The 20571-nt window shown below is 42.9% G+C and overlaps 3 protein-coding genes across 9 annotated transcripts in view; 1 reads left to right on the forward strand and 2 right to left on the reverse strand.

Annotated features, from left to right (window-relative positions):
* On the reverse strand, nt 1-9303 carry scamp5a (secretory carrier membrane protein 5a). Of its 3 annotated transcripts, none has more exons than XM_061821658.1 (7): nt 9243-9303; nt 6813-6890; nt 6600-6719; nt 4565-4721; nt 4372-4473; nt 1538-1655; nt 1-1458 (listed from the first exon to the last, which is right to left on the reverse strand). In XM_061821658.1, the coding sequence occupies exons 2-7, from the start codon at nt 6817-6819 to the stop codon at nt 1270-1272; spliced, it is 693 nt and encodes a 230-aa protein (XP_061677642.1). In that variant the 5' UTR covers nt 6820-6890; nt 9243-9303; the 3' UTR covers nt 1-1269. The 3 variants fall into 3 exon arrangements, with proteins under 3 accessions (XP_061677642.1, XP_061677641.1, XP_061677640.1); XM_061821657.1 differs by lacking the exon at nt 9243-9303 and adding an exon at nt 8885-8984; XM_061821656.1 differs by lacking the exon at nt 9243-9303 and adding an exon at nt 7598-7773.
* Nucleotides 7938-19705, forward strand: parp16 (poly (ADP-ribose) polymerase family, member 16). Of its 5 annotated transcripts, none has more exons than XM_061821652.1 (7): nt 7938-8418; nt 10976-11172; nt 14712-14849; nt 14923-15129; nt 16363-16534; nt 16606-16750; nt 19561-19705. In XM_061821652.1, exons 2-7 carry the CDS (start codon nt 10984-10986, stop codon nt 19703-19705), a joined length of 996 nt encoding a protein of 331 aa, XP_061677636.1. In that variant the 5' UTR covers nt 7938-8418; nt 10976-10983. The 5 variants fall into 5 exon arrangements, with proteins under 5 accessions (XP_061677636.1, XP_061677634.1, XP_061677638.1 ...); XM_061821650.1 differs by lacking the exon at nt 7938-8418 and adding an exon at nt 8480-8639; XM_061821654.1 differs by lacking the exons at nt 7938-8418; nt 19561-19705 and adding exons at nt 8480-8639; nt 16915-18308.
* Nucleotides 19588-20571, reverse strand: part of ctdspl2a (CTD (carboxy-terminal domain, RNA polymerase II, polypeptide A) small phosphatase like 2a) — an 8693-nt gene continuing 7709 nt past the window's right edge. The window contains exons 11-12 of the mRNA XM_061821649.1: nt 19977-20072; nt 19588-19727 (exon numbers count right to left, since the gene is read on the reverse strand). Of these exons, the coding sequence (XP_061677633.1) occupies nt 19662-19727; nt 19977-20072 (162 nt within the window). The 3' untranslated portion in view covers nt 19588-19661. The remainder of the gene's footprint in view (nt 19728-19976; nt 20073-20571) is intronic.

Consider the following 20571-nt stretch of genomic DNA (forward strand, 5'->3'; position numbering starts at 1 on the left):
AAAAGAAAAAAAACATTCCAGTTAATGTGCTTGAAATGTCACCCAAATATCATCAACAGTTTCACACAAAATAACAACTGAAAGGTTAAACAAAGTACATATAAAATACCACATCGTCACGATCGGACAAGACGAGTCACGTTTTGGAAATAACAAAGCAGTCAGTTACATATTTTTGCACACGTCATTCAAATCTAATACAGTCACCGGCAATAAATAACCACCTAGGGAATCTTGAAGATATTTGGATCTGTGACCAATGACAAAAATATTCGCTTCCATTTTAACCTCATCGAGATTCAAATTATATTTCCTTCATGGTAATAATCGTAGGACGCCTACTTGTGGAATATCAACAGCCACAGAATGAACATGACAGCCATACCTTGAGAAACATACTTTTTTTTTTTTTTAAGCATTTACAGTAAGAAGGAGAATTTGTCAGCGGGGGGAAACTGATCACACACACACCTACAACAAAGACCATTCACATTGGATGTCCAAATTCCAGATTCAAGACTGATTTGGAATCTGCGGCCATTTTAACGACACATAATTTGGAAGTTAAGCAGGAAAAATGGGATAGTTCACGGAATGGAGCCAAAATATCATAAATGCAATAGTCTCCCGTAATGAGCGCATGATTTTTATGTGATTGAGATGCTAGGAATGTATGTTTGATATTGGACTATAATGAAGTCTGAAGCATTTATATTGTGAAGTTGGTTATTATTCATTTTTCTATCGTGCATCAGCCGTAAGAATTAATACAAGATAGCTCGGTAAACTTATCTTAGCAAACGGACACAACATCCAAAGGTCACAAAATCGGTGTTCAAAAATCATTTATCCGACTCGGAAAAAGACTGCCAAATTGTGGTTTAAGAGTTTTATGTAAGAATATTTGTGCATTAAATCCTTGGTGTTTTTGATGTTGCTATGCTAAGCTAAGTGAAACTAAAATCATTCGATCAATGTCGTGGGACTTGTTCTGCTGTTTGGGAATTCAAATTTAAAAAAAAAAAAAGTAAACAAGCCAGATGTTACATATTAAATGCCAGTATTGACGATGCCGAGATGTGACACAGTCCCGCTTCACTGATACAAAAAGTAACTTATTCACATTAATGTTCAGTAAATGTACAGTACATTTGCACCCAACAGCTTGTGAAGTGATTTCTAACAAAGGGCACCTAATTACGAGTCGTGTTATGAATTCATCCCTTTGTGTCGGTCTTCGACAGAAGAACCCGCCCCCGTGTCCTTGTCCTACATGGGGTCATCGTAATTGTAGGTGGGCGCTGCCGAGTACTGGTTTTGCTGCATGGCTCCCTGAGCGGCCCCCATTGCAGCCTGCTGAGCCGCCTGCTGGACGTGGGGGTTCTTCCAGGCCCCGGTCGCCCACTCCTCCTGGGCTTTTCCCAGACTGCCGCCACTACCGCGGTAGAAGTTATGCACCTGAACGAAAGAAAGAAAGAAACATCGTGTAAGGGAGTAGGAATTCGGAACCGTGGTCCAATGAAACTGCGAGAGTAACCTTTGAGAGGGCGATGAAGGAGAGCACGGCCACTGCAGTGAACATGATGGTGGGGATCAACATGACCACGGCCGAGCCGATGTTGGTGCTGAAGAAGGTGATGGTAGCCAGCCAGCCGCTAACGGGCCACAACAGGAGAGTTAGTGCTTTTCACACGCTAAAACTAACAAAAAAAAAAGACGTGTCAGCTCAACCTGAGCCGATCCTAGATGACTTTTGAGTGAAAGGCAGACTACATCCTGGAAAGATTGCCAGTTTTCCAGAAACAACCTTTCACACGCAAGATCTTGTAGTCACTGAGTGGGAAATGAATCCATACTGCCAGCACCAAATTCTGGTGTGTTTTCATTTCAGGTTGCCCATACGTAGGAATATTAGCTGTGAGTTATGATTTGTCTATATATTGTCAAAATTGTTCTGATGCAGTATGGTCCCGACGATTGACTGGCAGCCAGATCGGGGTGTAGTACCTCTTCTGTTGCCTAAGTGTCCAGGTCACCCTTGACCATCATCCATTCATCCATTTTCTTAGCCGCTTATCCTCACGAGGGTCGCGGGGAGTGCTGGAGCCTATCCCTGCTGTCAACGGGCAGGAGGTGGGGTACACCCTGAACTGCTTGCCAGCCAATCGCAGGGGACACAGAGACAAACAGCCACACTCACAATCACACCTAGGGGCAATTTAGAGTGTCCAATTAATGTTGCATGTTTTGGGGATGTGGGAGGAAATCGCAGAGCCCGAAGGAAACCCACACAGGCACAGGGAGAACATGCAAACTCCACACAGGCGGGTCCGGGATTGAACCCGGGACCTCTGCACTGTGAGGCAAACGCTTTACCACCTGAGCCACCATCACGCCCCCTTGACCATCATGAATATAGTAAATCAATGGATGCCGATTATCTCACGAGTAATAATAATTACAACAACAAAAAAAGTCACAGCTTAGTATTTTACATTTATTAGTTCCCAACTTGGATTTTTTGGGGGGGTAAACCCCAAGGCAGCACACTTATTAGCAACATATTGGTGTTCATCAATGGGAAATTTCTTAATCAATTTCTCTAGTCACTGATTGATTTCCCATACTTCCTCCTGATAGTGAGCTGGGATGTGAAAGGGAAGGCCTTCTTTTTTTTTTTTTTAACAACCAAGAAGTACTGATTAATGCAAAGGGATGCCCATTTGATACGTGCTCAAGACATAATTTGCTCAAATTACCTTAAATTATATGTCATTTAACGCCATTTATCTATGTGAAAACTTGATCATGTTAATGATTTCTAAAAATAACTATGTTAAATGATTGTTAATGTCAGGAAACAAATGAAAATGATTTATTTCTATAAATCTCTTCCCAGTGCCGCCATGTTGGTGACACTTGAATTAAAGAACGGGTGGATGAATTAGTGGATAGATACACTTTGCAAATACATTAGATATGACATTGGATTAAAAAAGCAAGATTGTCCCTTTACAATTATAATAGTATAACCGAATACAGCCTCCTGAAAATACAAAGAAAATCAGCCCGAAACAAGTTTCGCAGATCAATGCAAAATTTGCTGTTTATCATAACACGATGCACAATGAAGCCTCAAGAACGCATGCAGGAAGTCATCCATTATTGTTTGAAGGGGCCATTTTAGGAAAATTCCATCCAGCCTCCAGTGCTCCGGTGACCCTCGTGAGGATAAGCATCTTGGATAATGGATGGACAAAATCCATTTTCCCCGCATATATCGTAATTTCCGGCCTACAAGACGCGACGTTTTTCACACGCTTTCAACCCTGCGGCTTATGCTGTGAAGCAGCTAATTTGTGCCTTTTTTCTAACGCCCGCAAGGGGGCATTTGAGCGGAAAAAGTAGGAGTGAGACCAGTGGAACAAATGTGCAGAGTAAGTGACTTTTACCGGTATGTTTTTTTTAACCGACCCTGTTAGCGCTGCGCTAGCGTTAGCATTGTGCTAGCATGTTGCTGCTCTGTTACTACCATGTCTGAGTGATTTTTACCGGCATATTTTTTTTAACCAGCCCTGTTAGCGCTGCGCTAGCGTGTTGCTTCTGTTTTATCTCAGTTATTTAGGTTTTTTTTTTTTTTTTTTTTTTAAACGGCCCTATTAATGCTGTGCGTGTTGCTGCTGTGTCGCTGCTGCGGCTGTTTTTTTTTTTTTTTTTTTTTTTTTTTTTTTTAACCAGCCCTGTTCGTGCTACTGTGTTGTTGCTATGTTAAGCTAAGTTAAGCTAAGCAAAACTAAGGTATTAAAACTTTGCAAAATCTTTCTTTGTAAATACCTCCTGTTTCAATGTGGGCACTTGCGGCTCTTACACAGGTGCGGCTTATGTATGTACCAAATGGTATTTCCTTTACAAATGCACTGGGTGAGGCTTATAATCAGGTGTGCTCTGTAGGCCGGAAATTACGGTACTAATCATACAATTAAACGTGGCTTGTATCAAAAGGTAAAAAGGTAAAGATAGCACATTAATTTTTTTAATTAAAAATCAAAATGTAAAAAGTTGAACGTTACAAGATATCACACTTCCTGTTTTACTTTATAAAAAACTTCATTCAAAGTTTCAACCTATTTTTTATACCATCCTGCCTAACACAGGGGATGCGCTGGAGCTGATCCCAAATGACTTTGCGCGAGAGGTGGGGTCTACCCCGAACTGGTCACCAGCCAATCGCAGAATACCCACAACCATTGACACTCACATTCACACCTGAGAATCTTTAAAATTTGAATGTACCTTTCATTAAATTGTGGAGGCTGGTGAGTGTATCGCGATATGAGCTACCTACAGGTACATCAGTTTAAGACCGCTTACCATACTCCCCAACCCGGAATGCCAACAGTCTGGATGATGCTGATCACAACCTGGGCCATGAAGACGAAGAAGAACGCCATGAAGTTGAACGAGCTGTCAGTCCTGAGGGGAGGAAACGGTTGAAAGTCAGAAAGGGGCACTTTTTCCCCCCGACGTTGTGATGCATTTCAGTGGCAGGGCGGCGGCGGCTCACTTGAAGGCCTTGTAGATGGGCCTGAACCAGCAAACGTATGAGCAGGGCGTGAAGAGGATGAGCCACAGGAAGGCCATGCCGAAGTTGGTGGCTCCACCCCCACCACACATCCATGCCAGGCAGCCAATCAGATTAACAGCCAGTGTGGCGCTATTCACTGTAACAGAAAGAACGACACTTGAGTCCAGAATAGCTTTTTTTGATCGAAAAGAATCTCACTTTCCCCACAATTCACAATATTTATTTGTAGGAGAGTGGGCCAACAATTCATCTACGACTACACTGATGGTACTTTAACGATAAAACACACGAGATCTACTTTTAGAGCACACTTACGTTTGTGTTGTTAATCATCAGGCTTACGTGGTAAAATCAGAATCATCTTTATTGGACACACAAGGAACAAAAAAATAATTTGTACGCATAAACTACTACTTTGTGTAGTTATAGCATGCATACTAAGTAATTGTTAGCGCGCATGAAGTAGTTAGTGGGTGTGTGGCTGCGTACCGGACTAGAGGGTAACCAAATTGAGCGCACTTTTGCGGTCTGGCTACAAACGATGCAGCTGATACCGCAAGACACGTTCGATGTAACTTTTAACTTTTTTTCATCATGTTCTCGTCATTGTGTAGCTTACGAGCTTTAACCTCGCCTTGACCTTCAACTTCGGAAACAGGGTGCGCTCCATTTGCTTAACCTCCTGTCCAATATGGACCCGCTGCTTAGACTATGGCCTATAACTATTTCGTGAGCGCAAACAATTACTTCATACGTATAAAATAATTATTTTGTGAGCACAAAGTAGTACTTCATGCTCACAAAATAGTATTGCAATGTTTATTAGCATTAGGCTGAACAGACTTTCCTAGAGACCTGTGTGATTGTTTTAAAATCGGCTCTTTCGTTTTATGTTTACTTTGACTCTAACTTCGACTGGGAGTGGCACTAAACATTGTGAAGCATTTTTTTTTAAATAATTGTTGAAGGGCGGCACAGTGGATCAGCTGGTAAAGCCTTGGCCTCACAGTTCTGAGGACCCGGGTTCGATTCCGATCCCGGACCCCCCTGTGTGGAGTTTGCATGTTCTCCCCGTGCCTGCGTGCGTTTTCTCCGGGCACTCCGGGTTCCTCCCACATCCCAAAAACGTGAAGAAATAATTGGAGACTCTAAATTGCCCCTAGGTGTGATTGTGAGTGCAGCTGTTTGTCTCAATGTGCCCTGCGATTGGCTGGCAACCAGTTCAGGATGTACCTCGCCTCCTGCCCGTTGACAACTGGGATAGGCTCCAGCACTTCCCGCGACCCTTGTAAGGATAAGCGGCAAAGAAAATGGACAGATGGATAATTGCTCAATATATGTGCCATACTGCTACTTGTGAAGTGAGTTGATTTACCTTCACTATCGCCATGCATCTCAATATTCTTCTCTTAAGTCATCCATCCATCCATCCATTTTCTTCATCGCTTATCCTCACGAGGGTTGTGGGGAGTGCTGGAACCTATCCCAGCTGTCAACGGGCAGGAGGCGGGGTATACCCTGAACTGGTTGCCAGCCAATCGCAGGGCACATAGGGACAAACAGCTGCAATTTAGAGTGTCCAGTTTATGTCGGATGTTTTTGGAATGTGAGAGGAAACCGGAGCGCCATGAGGACATCCACACAGGCACAGGGAGAACATGCAAACTCCACACAGGCGGGGCTGGGATTGAACCTGGGACCTCAGAACTGTGAGGCCAACGCTTTAACAGCTGAAGCACCATGCCGCCTACTCTTAAGTCAAAGCGCAAAAAAAAAAAAGTCAAACCACCGCTCATATCTTGAGAAAACTTAAGTTGTGACACTCGTATCTCACACTGTAGTATTTTTTTTTTTAATCCGTCAAAAAATATGCTTCAGTCACTATTTATGTGGAAGTCAGAGCTGTTACCCTGGTCTTGCAGCGACACTGGGCAATGTTTTGGGAAAAACAGCTTATGACACGCACACAAATGTCACGGCCGCTCCACTATAGAAACCAGCAGGAAAGACTCACGGATCCACAAGTAGTAGAGGCGCTTGCACATGGTGCGCCGCTGGTCAGGGATCTCATTGAAATCTTGGTAAAAGCACGGCTTGAGGGGGATGAATCGAGGCAGCGGAGGGAAGTTGTTCTCTAGGATCGCAAAGACATATTTCAGTGTGGCGGTAAAGGCTGTTGCACAGTATCTTGGTAATCCGGATGCTTTAGTTCTAAGCATTAGCGTACCTGCCATGACGAGAGTTGTCAATTTTCCCCTGCTTCCAAATAAATAACTTTAAGGTCAGCTGGCCCAAAACAAATGTGCTAAAAAAAAAAAGAGGGAGAGGGCGAGAGAGAGAGAGAGAGAGAGAGTGAGAGAGAGAACATAGCTGTTTTAATGGCCTGCACAGGCTTTGTGACAGATTTTCCACCCCCTACAAATAGATGCATCCACCCATAATAACATTTCTTTCCTTATTATTGATGCAAATGAATGAACGACAGCCTGAGTAGTGAACACATATGAAAAGATGTGTATTACAGATAAGAGATGAAAGCAATGTGGCCTTGTGGACTGAAACAGGAACGATGGTGATTTCCAGGCCAACCGGATGCAAATATTGCACAATATTCGTAAATATTCATTGAACGAAAACGCTACGTCGTTATTGTGATGGCTAAGAGAGGACATGTTGGTGCACAGCATGATGGATGCCATGAAGGGCATCTTTCTGCCTCCGAATATTAAGCCGTCTCTGCAGAACTGAACCGCCAAACATAATCCTTTTTTTGTTTTGAACATCATGATCCCGAATCGAGAAGAAATGTGTTTTTCTGTAGGTGGTACTGCAGTGGGAAAGCGTGCATCTCGATGCCGGGCGATGCCAACGTCGCTGTCCTTCAGCCCGTTGCGTCACGTCACGGGGTGCATCGGTGCTTCTTCCCCCCGGACAGCGAGACTACGGAATCCGGTTGGATTTGAACGTTCTTCTAGCGTGGTTGAATGGAAATATGTAGGAAAATCGCCTTACCTTGCTTTTAGCGAGTCGCTAGAATATCGCGGCTTCTTTCAAAAGCATCTTATAATTGTCTGTTCGTCAAAAATGCACGTTTTGAAACAGACGGACGGGCCAGAAATGGAACGTTGGGCTTCGAATGATGGGTTTGGGAGGAACGGGCGATCACGTGACGTGAGGTCTTCTTTTTTTTTTTTTTTTTTTTTACTCCCAAATCTCGCTCACGGTTTTCAGCCGATGTCCAATAGAAACACTAGATTTGCTGCTGTCCCGAATCGACCAATCACGAAGCAGTGCAGCGGTTGTGGTGGAGCTGATTACACAAGCAAACCTAATTGGGTGCTTGCCAGTGACGTCATGACAGTGGTTAAGTGCCGCAGACGAGCTCGCGACTAGCGGGTTTTACTATAATTTGACTTAATTTATAAATTGACAAAATAAACATTACCTGGCCTAAAAGTCTCACTAACCTTATGTTAATTTAGAGCATTTTAAAGATAACATACGAGCCTACTTACCTTATTTCGAATAGCTATTACGAATATAGTCTGAGTAAATATACTAGTTGTAATTGTGACTTTACTGTCATCGAAAAGACCTGAACACGTTTCCGTAAAGCTATTTCGTCACACCTCACATATATGAAATTGACAATAGGAAAAATAGATCCTTTTTGTGAATGGATGAATGGATATTGTATTTCTATTGGATTTATTTTCCATTTTTATTAGAAACAGACTGAATAGTTCCACGTCACAAGTAGGTTGTATTCAGCGATAATTTGTATAGAAGGCTTTTAAATACATAGTTGTGGATACAAGAACAATAGAACAAAGGTTGGTTAAAAAAAAAAAAAGGTTGAAGTGTCCAAACAGTCAACGTCAATTTATATCTCTTAATATAACTACTTGAATAGCAAGTGCATTCGTGCAATAATTCGTTGCGTTGCGTGTAGTCTCTTAAAAAAAATTTTTACGACAGCCGTTGAACGCAACAGTCCCATTGGCTGACGTTAGCTATTCTCAGTCTCGGCTGCTATGAGTTTAGAGAACTTCAGGTAAGGCCACTTGGAGACAATTCTACTTTTTTCTACAAGCAGCATTTAGTTTAAGTCCGACACGAGTGTATTTCAATGACATACGTCTTCAGCCGCGAGTCGATAAGGTTGTTTACTTCGCCAGGGTATTAGCATCTGGACACTTGTGACCGTTTGCATTAGCGGTTAGCATTTGAAGCTAAAGAGACGCACATTAGCGCCATGTAAACACATGATCGTGATTTCCACTAAATTGATCGACATACCCATCGACACAGCCAGCAATTATGATCACCGATACGAAGTGCTGTTTTGTTTGCTAGAAACTATGTGTAGCCAAGCGCAGGAAGCTGTTCTGTGTATGTGATGCAGGTAACAGCTGTTATACATCCAAAATTGCCTACTCAATACAAATTTAATGATTTGAAAACAAAGCATCAGCAACAACCGGTCTTGTAAATACAGTCCCGTACTTGTTCAAATCGGTTATGCAGGTGGCGTATTGTGGTATATTTATGTTGGTCCAGTCTATACATAACTTTATACACTACTCAGAGGAAAAAAAAGTTAAGAATATTCAGCTTTGGGATGAGATTTCAGGATGACAATAAAATGGATTACAACCTTTGACCGACGAACATCATTTGATCTTCTCCAAAGTATTTAATGCACATGCCCCTCCATTTTTCTGTTCTCCAACTAGGAAGTAAATGGCAAAATTCACAGCACGTGTTTGATCCATGAATCAACCCTGCTAAAAAAAAAAAAAAAATCTTTACAAAATTCTACAGAAATCTATAAAATTTTATAGAATTTGTACAAAAGAACTTGTTCTATACAACTTTGGCTGTGATTTTCTACAGAACAGTCGAATTTCTATAGAAATTCCATAGGACTAGGGTCCTAAAATTCTTTGGAAATGTTCTATAGAAATTTTCGAGCATGGAACCAATACATTTCCAAGCATGTTTAGTTCAATGCCTTTCTGTGAGTCTTCCAGTCTCGCTGTATCGCCATTGCAACATTCTGATGACACACATTACGCTCTAATGTCGAGCAGACTACAGGATTTTAGCTCTGACATAGCCCAGGTTGCTATCAAAGCCGAATACGGTGTTATCGGAATACATGTCGTGTAGTGGTGCCACTGTTTTACCATGATACGGCAAGATTTGATGGCAATAGTGCAATCGTGAAACACCACATTGTTCTTGTAGTCTGATCCAGGGATAAGGTCAGCGGTTACTCCCCTCTGAGAATGTCCTACTTGTAGCCTTGCAAAAGTCTCGACTTGGTCTCATAATGTTCAAATGTGAACAGCGCGGTGGAGAGGACTGTTTAACTACCAAATATAATTGAACTAGGAAATGTACTGGTCGATTCATGGATCAAACATGTTGACTGGAGGATGGAGAAATTCATTCTGAATTGTGTATTGTGCGTGTTATTCGACATCTGACACTACAGTTGCTTGTTTACTTTGAACTTTGCTTTTGGTGAACGGGAGTGAACATGCAGCATATGGGAGTGATTGCAACATCTTTGATCTATAATTGAAAAAAAAAGTTAAACTTGCATAGATTATAGATCCAGGCCCCACCATTTAAACAGGTTCAAGTAATTATGTTTTGTTTTTATATAATTTGGGTTTTCCAGCTCTTAAAACCCACAAAATCAGGAGTTAAAAATTTTAGAATACCCTGAAGAAATCACCATTTACTTCTCATCAATGTGCGATCATGTCTTTGCCGATAATCGAAAAATAAAAATGTTTCCTTCATAAAACCTGTGCAGGTTTAGTAGCTTTGAGTTTAGTAGATGATTAGTGTGTGAAACTCAAGTAATTATGTTTTGTTTTTATATAATTTGGGTTTTCCAGCTCTTAAAACCCACAAAATCAGGAGTTAAAAATTTTAGAATACCCTGAAGAAATCACCATTTACTTCTCATCAATGTGCGATCATGTCTTTGCCGATAATCGAAAAATAAAAATGTTTCCTTCATAAAACCTGTGCAGGTTTAGTAGCTTTGAGTTTAGTAGATGATTAGTGTGTGAAACTCAGTTTAAAAGATTTCTGCCCTGAAAATTTAGGAGGATTTCTGCACAGTACGGTATTGTGATTTTTTTCAATTCCTGATTTTGTGAGTTTTTTGAGGTGGAAGCCCAACTTAAGTTAAAATAAACAAATGTATTTAGTGAGGAAAATGTTGACGTGTTGAATACTTATTTCGGCTGCTGTCACTGTAGTGAAACGGTGAGACATGAGTGAGTTTGTCTGGCTCTCAGGTGAGAGGTCACGGCCCGCTCCCTGTTTTTCCAGTCTGTTGACTCCTCGCTGCATCGCTTCTCTGCCCAGAGCCGGCAATGCAGCCGCCGCTCCCTCCTGAGGTCGTCCGAGAGCTGGTGCGCTCGTGTCTCCACAGAGATCCCGTGGCAGCCGATCTCCGCTGCAGCCTCTTTGTTGCCGCTGCTCAAAACTACAAGAAGGACTCTTTGCTCCGCCCTTTCCCTCCCCGATATTTACACGAGGGCACTAAAGACTTTGATGCACTGGTAAGTTGTACACAATTTCATTCTGGGCTGTCTCTGGGTACTCTGGCTTCCTCCCACATCCCCAAAACCTGCTTTATACTTTGGTTTTAAGACTGTCTTTATGTGGTCTTATCTGGTCTTGACCCCGCCATTTTCTTTTGCGCTTATCCTCAGAAGGACACCCCGGACTGGTTATCTTCTTCTTCTTCTTTTCCTTTCGGCTTGTCCCGTTAGGGGTCGCCACAGCGTGTCATCTTTTGCCATCTTAGCCTATCTCCTGCATCTTCCTCTCGAACCCCAACTGCCCTCATGTCTTCCCTCACCACATCCATAAACCTTCTCTTTGGTCTTCCTCTCGCCCTTTTGCCTGGGAGCTCCTTCCTCAGCATCCTTCTACCAATATACTCACTCTCTCGCCTCTGAACATGTCCAAACCATCGAAGTCTGCTCTCTCGAATCTTGTCTCCAAAACATCCAGCTTTGGCTGTCCCTCTAATGAGCTCATTTCTAATCCTATCCAACCTGGTCACTCCGAGCGAGAACCTCAACATCTTCATTTCTGCCACCTCCAGTTCAGCTTCCTGTTATTTCTTCAGTGCCACTGTCTCTAATCCGTACATCATGGCCGGCCTCACCACTGTTTTGTAAACTTTGCCCTTCATCCTAGCAGACACTCTTCTGTCACATAACACACCAGACACCTTTCGCCAGCTGTTCCAACCTGCTTGGACCCGTTTCTTCACTTCCTTACCACACTCTCCATTGCTCTGTATTGTTGACCCCAAGTATTTGAAGTCATCCACCCTCGCTATCTCTTCTCCTGTAGCCTCACTCTTCCCCCTCTACTTTTCTCATTCACGCACATATATTCTGTTTTACTTCGGCTAATCTTCATTCCTCTCCTTTCCAGTGCATGTCTCCATCTTTCCAATTGTTCCTCTGCGTGCTCCCTGCTTTCACTGCATATGACAATATCATCTGCGAACATCATGGTCCAAGGGGATTCCAGTCTAACCTCATCTGTCAGCCTATCCATTACCACTGCAAACAGGAAGGGGCTCAGAGCTGATCCCTGATGCAGTCCCACCTCCACCTTAAATTCCTCTGTCACACCTAAGGCACACCTCACCATTGTTCTGCTGCCATCATACATGTCCTGTACTATTTTAACATACTTCTCTGCCACACCAGACTTACGCATGCAGTACCACAGTTCCTCTCTTGGTACTCTGTCATAGGCTTTCTCTAGATCCACAAAGACACAATGTAGCTCCTTCTGACCTTCTCTGTACTTTTCCACGAGCATCCTCAAGGCAAATAATGCATCTGTGGTACTCTTTCTAGGCATGAAACCATACTGTTGCTCGCAGATACTTACTTCTGTCCTGAGTCTAGCCTCCACTACTCTTTCCCATAACTTCATTGTGTGGCTCATCAACTTTATTCCTCTATAGTTCCCACAGCTCTGAACGTCCCCTTTGTTCTTAAAAATGGGAACTAGAACACTTTTCCTCCATTCTTCAGGCATCTTTTCGCCCGCTAGTATTCTGTTGAATAATTTGGTCAAAAACTCCACAGCCATCTCTCCAAATTGCTTCCATACCTCTACCGGTATGTCATCAGGACCAACTGCCTTTCCATTTTTCATCCTTTGTAGTGCCTTTCTGACTTCCCCCTTAGTAATCATTTCCACTTCCTGGTCCTTCACTCTTGCCTCTTCAACTCTTCCTTCTCTCTCATTTTCTTCATTCATCAACTTCTCAAAGTATTCTTTCCATCTATTTAGTACACTACCGGCACCAGTCAACACATTTCCATCTCTATCCTTAATCACCCTTACCTGCTGCACATCCTTCCCATCTCTATCCCTCTGTCTGGCCAACCTGTAGAGATCCTTTTCTCTTCTTTCGTGTCCAACCTGGTGTACATGTCTTCAAATGCCTCTTGTTAAGCCTTTGCCACCTCTACCTTTGCCCTACGTCGCATCTCGATGTACTCCTTTGGCCTCTCCTCAGTCCTCTCAGTATCCCACTTCTTCTTCGCTAATCTCTTTCCTTGTATGACTCCCTGTATTATGGGGTTCCACCACCAAGTCTCCTTCTCCCCTTTCCTACCAGATGACACACCAAGTACTCTCCTGCCTGTCTCTCTGATCACCTTGGCTGTCGTCGTCCAGTCTTCCGGGAGCTTCGGTTGTCCATCGAGAGCCTGTCTCACCTCTTTCCGGAAGGCCGCACAACATTCTTCCTTTCTCAGCTTCCACCACATGGTTCTCTGCTCTACCTTTGTCTTCTTAATCTTCCTACCCACCACCAGAATCATCCTACATACTACCATCCTATGCTGTCGAGCTACACTCTCCCCTACCACTACTTTACAGTCAGTAACCTCCTTCAGATTACATCGTCTGCACAAAATATAATCTACCTGCGTGGTTCTACCTCCGCTCTTGTAGGTCACTATATGTTCCTCCCTCTTCTGGAAATAAGTGTTCACTACAGCCATCTCCATCCTTTTTGCAAAGTCCACCACCATCTGCCCTTCAAAGTTCCTTTCCTGGATGCCGTACTTACCCATCACTTCTTCATCGCCCCTGTTTCCTTTACCAATATGTCCATTACAATCTGCACCAATCACAACTCTCTCGCTGTCTGGGATGCTCAGAACTACTTCATCTAGTTCCTTCCAGAATTTCTCTTTCAACTCTAGGTCACATCCTACCTGTGGTGCATAGCCGCTAACCACATTATACATAACACCCTCAATTTCAAATTTTAGTCTCATCACTCGATCTGATACTCTTTTTACCTCCAAGACATTCTTAGCCAGCTCTTCCTTTAAAATAACCCCTACTCCATTTCTCTTTCCATCTACTCCGTGGTAGAATAATTTAAACCCTGCTCCCAAACTTCTAGCCTTACTACCTTTCCACCTGCTCTCTTGGATGCACAGAATATCAACCTTTCTCCTAATCATCATGTCAACCAACTCCTGTGCTTTTCCTGTCATAGTCCCAACATTCAAAGTCCCTACACTCAGTTGTAGGCTCTGTGCATTCCTCTTTTTCTTCTGACGACGGATCCGGTTTCCTCCTCTTCTTTGTCTTTGACCGACAGTAGCTGAATTTCCACCGACGCCCTGTAGGTTAGCAGTGCCGGGGGCGGGCGTTGTTAACCCGGGCCACGACCGATCCGGTATGGGATTCTTTAGATGAACGCTCATATTTGTTTGGCACAGTTTTTACGCCGGATGCCCTTCCTGACGCAACCCTCTGCATTTATCCAGGCTTGGGACCGGCCTACAGATTGCACTGGTTTGTGCCCCCATAGGGCTGCATTGCACCCCGGACTGGTTATATCATCTATTTTTTAGGAAACTTTGAGATAAACAAGCCCAGAGCTAAGGCAGATGTGCTAAACAATGGCATCCTCTGCATTCCATCAACCATAATAAGATGTTCTGGCTATTTAATATTTTTTTTTTGCTGCATCTCTTGTACTGTATATATGCAATGAAAATGCGTCGGTGTACGTGATGTTCCGCAAATGGTGTGTGTCTAGTTGGCAGATGTTAATTCCTTCCCCGGTGTGAGAGCGTTAGTACGACTGCGGCCAGGAGAGGCAGAGCACCATGTGGCCCTCGCGCACTGGATCCTGTCCTCCAAGAGCTTCGCCGTCAAGACGCTACAGAAGGACGAGGTACAACAGATGCGCCCACGTCGGTTTTTGCAACCACTAACTTCATTTCATCCGTTCTCCCGTTTTCTACAAGTACGTCAAACTTTGTGCCTTGACGCAAGACCCCAACGTTTCCGCCCCCGCGCCGGACTTCCTGTTCGAGCTGGAGTACTGTGACCAATTGAATGCGCGCTTTGAGCTCATGCGAGAGGACAGAGATGTCTTCTACGCCTTCCACGGGAGTCGCCTGGAGAACTTTCACTCCATCATTTACAACGGCCTCCACTGTCACCTCAACAAGGTCAGTGAGGCCGTCGGGTCCGCGCGAGCCATTGCCACTTCTCACAGTTGCAATTCTTGAAAAAGGTTTGATTCATTTTGTTGGTGCATTCTCGAATTTGGAAAGTAACCTTCAAGTGCACGAGTTCATAACTATCTCCCCACCCTGCCCAAAAAAACATTTCTTCTCCATCTGTTATCAGAAAAAATAGTGTTACTAGTATACAACATTTTAGCAAGTGAAATAAAATTGAATTTCATTGCATTGATACAGTGGAACCTCCAAATTGAAACGCTTCAAAGATACCGCATGAGGAAACTTTCTGCAAATAAATGACGACGCAAGTATTCTTTGCTTTCTCTTCAGCAAAAATAAATGAAAAAGCCGGATCGCTACATACTTAATGCACCATCCCCAGCGCGACGACATAAACCGATGAAGCATAAAAAATAAATAAAAACGCCAGCATACATTAGAACAGTACTGTAGCGGGAAGCCGCATTGATGGGGTATAATGCAGCATCCCGAGCAAGACGACAAGGACCTTTGAAGTAAAAAAAAAAAAAAAAAAAAAAGAAAGGGGGGAAAAAAATGGCATTTACCCCTACTTCGTGGTTTTTTTTACTTTTCGCGGGTGGGTCTGGTACCAATTAACTGTGAAAAACGAGGGATTACTGTAAATCAAAAATGGAACTTAACGCCACTGGTATTAACGTTTTACTTTCCTGATCCAAGAATGCAATTTACCTTAATTTTTTGGATTACAGTAATCCCTCGTTTATCACGGGGGTCGCTTGTAGTAGGTGATATTTGCAAAGTATTGACTAGATATTTATATTCCATTTAAAAAAAAAAATCTCCTCACGGGCTCTTCACTGGGAGCCAAAGCAATAACAAATGTTTTTATTATACATTATACATACAAAATTCAAACTGTTCAAGCTGATACTGTTTCACATTTTGCGTACCATTACAACAATATTACTTTCATTTACTAGATCAACAAGCAAGGGTAGTAACCTTGAACTAATAATACTTTATTCCTGTATTTACGTGGATTTTTAGGTATGTGCATGTTACTGAAGTTGATGACTTTTTACCTATTTCTCCAAGTACACATTTGCACACCTTCATCCCTGAACATGGTGTTCGTTATGGACCGCCCGTGATGAGCACAGAAGTCCAATAACAGAACACTGATTGGGTTCTGATTCATGCAGTTTTGATGGATTGCTTTGCTCGTGCCACATGCAGAACTCGGTGTTCGGGGAGGGCACCTACCTCACCAGTGACCTCAGCATGGCCGTCCTCTACAGCCCCCACAGCAGCGGCTGGCAGGAAAGCCTCCTGGGCCCGCTGCTCAGCTGCATCGCCTTGTGCGAAGTCATCGATCACCCGGACGTCAAGTGTCAGGTGAAGAAAAAAGGTGGGTGCAGCTGCGCGTCGGGCCGCAAAGTGGAAGTCTTGATCAGCTTTGTGACCTCTCGCCCGTGTCAGACTCTGAAATGATGGACCGTCAGCGCTCCAGGGCCAAAAACAGCGAGGGGGGAGATGTGCCGGAGAAGTACTTTGTGGTCACAAACAATCAGCTTTTACGTGTCAAGTACCTGCTGGTTTACTCGCAAAGGAGGCACATGCCGAGGTGAGAGGCTATACACAATCCAGAAGGCAACACATTTCGCGTACTCTACTTCATTTGATACGAGTACACAGATGTTTTCTCTATTTTGCTATATATGAAATGCAGAACTTTTTTTTAGCTTTATACATTAGCTATTTGTGACCGAGATGTCATTTTGGTCGCAGACATTCCCGCAACACCTCGTGGTTCCTCCGCCACCACTTTGCCGTCATGATGAGCCTCTACCTTCTGCTGCTCGTGTTTATCGGCACGTTCAACTCGAACTCCTTCATGTCCTTTTGGAACCGACGCTTTAGCTAACGGACCGGCTGACTCGCGAACTCGCTCTTCGTCCACTGTGCCTTCCTGATGGGACTGCGGGCGGGGGACTCGGCACCATTGACTGCACATTTTGATACTGCTTTCCCCTCCGTAAGCATTCACTTCTCATGCAGAAAAAAAACAAGACTATTTGCAACTGCACAGCATAGATTATTTTTTTTTCTAATGGAATTTAAAACGTGTAGCCCCCCCAGGCCTCTAATACAACTTCATATTGTAATAGAAATGCAGTGGAAATCGTCAAGTCCAATTCGCCTGTCACCTCCCAAGCACGTGCAGTAGTTCTTCTGCCATGAAGCAGGTTAAGTCATGTGGTCAAATTATAAGGGGGTGGGGCTAGCACAATTAATTTTAGTTTTATTATACACTTTCTTTTGTACTCCAGTTTAAAATGCTTCTTAAAACAGCTTGTGCATTTTCTCCAGGTTTCATGACGGCAAAAAGGTTGGTCACGTAACACGAGCGCTAGTCATTATTTTCCTACGGAAAAATAAATCAGAGCAAATTCCGAAGGTTTTGACCGCAGAACTTGTAACTGAAAAACAAAAGTACTCACTTTTTCACTGGAAAAAGTACCACTACTGTTCAAGTCCTTAAATAAAAGTAAAAAAGAAGACTGAAAGGTTGCTGTCAAATATATCGCTACACTGTAGTTTTGATAGCTAACTAATGCTTATATAGTATCAAAACATGTTTGAACAGAAAAAAAAACTAATACATAAGGCAAAGGGTGGAGAACATTTGTTGTGTCAATGTAGTTTGTTGTACTTCATCTCTGTTTTGTTTTTCTGCCTTTGAAATCCGCAAGATATCAATGTCAGTCACAATCAAAAACTAAAGGTCGACCTTATCTCTACTTGTAGTTTAAGTTTCATCTCCAGTTAAAAATTGAAAAATGTACTTGGGTACATTAACAAAGTATTTGTAGTTTGTTACTTCCCACCACTCCTCACAAACGTGCAAATAGTACGATGTCGGGTATAGGCTCCTAAAACGGGAGTCGCAAAATGCTAAACGTTGGCTACAAGCACACACAAACTCAAATTGTGCTCGCTGCCTGCAAACATTTGTTAGATATGGTTTTATTACACTGTAGGTTTTGTATTTTACTGTCGTAAAAGGACAATGATGATTGTAACAAATTGGAGAGGCTTGAGAGGAAACCTATTTGAACGATGTAGTAGTTATTCCCTAACTTGTACTACATACAGCAATATACTATTATAATCCAGTCCTGTATTACTCCAGGAATTCTATAAACTGTAATGAAAATAAAATATATTCAGTTCTGGTTATGTGCTGCGATGTTTGTTGAAAATGGAAACTAAACATGTCAGTTGAAGCAGGGCTTGGGCCTTCCGTGGGGAGGACTCTTTATCTCACCTGTGACTAACAAGTACATGATGGAAAAATGGATGCAATATGATCGCAGGGTGTGTGTTAATGGAATTGGGAGAAAATTGTCCCCAACAATTTGGGCTTTGGCTCTTCCTAAATGAAAATACATGACATTGTTTTGTGTCTTTACACATTACTTGTATAAAAGTTCCAGTATTTTGGGAGGAGACATTTATGACAGCTGGCTGCCGACAGCCTTTTGTTACCAGCAGTCCCTCACGTTGCCCTGTTTTACTCACGCACCTGTATGAAATCTATGCGGCGCTAGAGTGCTATAAAAACATATTTATTTTCATGGAAAACCATTGAATAACACTGAATACAACGTGATTGATCATTCAAGAGTCAATAAAACTTGGTTGTAACGCCAATATCAGAAAGACCCCACAGATGTCCCAGAAAACAGGAATCCAAAGCAATGGCTGGTGTTATGTCATCCCCTCCCCCCACCCCCTCCTCAAAACTGAAGCGTCAACAAATCTGTTTAGAAAATTGACGGACCTGACATCATCTTACAAAAGGGCTGGACGTCAAAGCCCTTCGTCATCATCTTCATCATGGACGATCAAGGTGGCTAATACAAATCTCCAAAATGAGGGATTGGCCATTATGGCTTTGTATTCTGTTCAGAGTCTAGTCTAGTTTACATTACAGAACCTTAAAATATTGTTTCAGAAACATTTTTTTAAAACTGCACCTTATAAACAGACGACTGCATGTAATTGAGTAAAGCATCACATAAGTAAAACAGGAATACTGCAAACAAAACACTAATTCATTAAAAAAACAAAATAAAAGTCAAAGTATTCATACTAAAACCTGAACATAAGACTTAAAACATTGGAGGGGGGACAAAAAAAACAACCTGTACACATATTTACAAGAAAATGAATTATAATACAAGTCCGACTGGCCATTTTGCGACATGATAATCCAACACAAACATTCAGTTTCGTCGTTCAAAATGGCGGTCAAAACACCTTCAATGATGTCAGCCCGCTGCGGCGAGCAGTTCAGTCATGTTCGAGTGTCTCTGCATAAAACATCCATTTTGCTCCTTTTTGCATTGTTTGGTTTTTTTTTTTCTATAGAAAAATCAATGTCTGTCGAGAAATCCACGGTATACATCATCCTTCCTTGGTAGGGGAGGGAGGGGCTTCCCCACGCCGATCCAACGGCGGACGCCGGCTGCTCAGTCTGAAGGCAAGAGGTCGTGCAAGCGAAAGCGCTCTCTGATGTGCGGCCGGACATCGTCGTTCTGAGAGGAGATGAACGTCAGTCACGTCGGTGCGGAACGTGCATTGAGTTATCGTACATACAGTGAACCCCCTGCATTTGGCAGAGGAAGGGGGACCGACCCCTCCGCCAAAATCACAGTTTGAGATTAGCTACTATTACCTTTGGATGCCACAAGATGGTGGCAAAGGACTACTTTTGTTGAAATGAAGCACGATGATAACGACTGCACGGGGGTTCACTATATACCATGTTTAGTGTCAACACCTACCAGCTCCACCAGCTTCTCGAGGAAAGGAACCAGCTTGAGAAGCTCATTGTCATTTCTATCCACGAACCAACTCTCGATCGGGATCCCATTGGAGAGCTGATGGATGATGACAAATTTTGTCAAACGGGGTACAAAAACATATTGATCAGAATGAGGAGAAATGTGAGCATTTTTCTTGTCTTAGGGCTGTCATTATTGATGTTGTCCGTCCATTCATCAAATGATTGGAAATTACTACATCGTTCAAACTTGTGCTACGTACAGCAATGCACTATTGTAATCCAGTCCTGTGTTACACCAGGAATTCTAAAAACTATAATGAAAATAAAATGGATTCGGTTCTGATATGTGTTGTGATGTTTTTGAAAATGGAAACTAACCCTAACCTAATCCTTTCACTAGGATACAGATAAGAGGCTTGGAAAACGGGTGGATGGGTGAGTGGAGGGCTCGCAAACAGGCAACAAAAACGCCGAGCTAGTGCTAGCGCTCATGGTTGTGTGTAAACATGTTGCCGTTCTATAGAGCTCGTGCACGTGACGTCACCATTTTCACGGCGCCGTACTGCCGGTCAAACAGAGCTGCTCGACATTGA

The sequence above is a fragment of the Syngnathoides biaculeatus genome, chromosome 6, assembly GCF_019802595.1.
Source record: "Syngnathoides biaculeatus isolate LvHL_M chromosome 6, ASM1980259v1, whole genome shotgun sequence".
In the NCBI taxonomy this organism is placed as follows: domain Eukaryota; kingdom Metazoa; phylum Chordata; class Actinopteri; order Syngnathiformes; family Syngnathidae; genus Syngnathoides; species Syngnathoides biaculeatus.

Bases quoted from the DNA above. Each gene is read 5' to 3' on its own strand.
- scamp5a (XM_061821658.1), bottom strand. The intron at 4,474-4,564 runs GTGAGCCGCCGC...TCCTCCCCTCAG, and splicing joins CCCATCTACAAGGCCTTCAA to GACTGACAGCTCGTTCAACT. The intron at 1,656-4,371 runs GTAAGCGGTCTT...GTGGCCCGTTAG, and splicing joins ATTCCGGGTTGGGGAGTATG to CGGCTGGCTGGCTACCATCA.
- parp16 (XM_061821652.1), top strand. From the start codon at position 10,984: ATGCAGCCGCCGCTCCCTCCTGAGGTCGTCCGAGAGCTGGTGCGCTCG. The intron at 14,850-14,922 runs GTACAACAGATG...GTTTTCTACAAG, and splicing joins AGACGCTACAGAAGGACGAG to TACGTCAAACTTTGTGCCTT. The intron at 16,535-16,605 runs GTGGGTGCAGCT...CGCCCGTGTCAG, and splicing joins GTGTCAGGTGAAGAAAAAAG to ACTCTGAAATGATGGACCGT.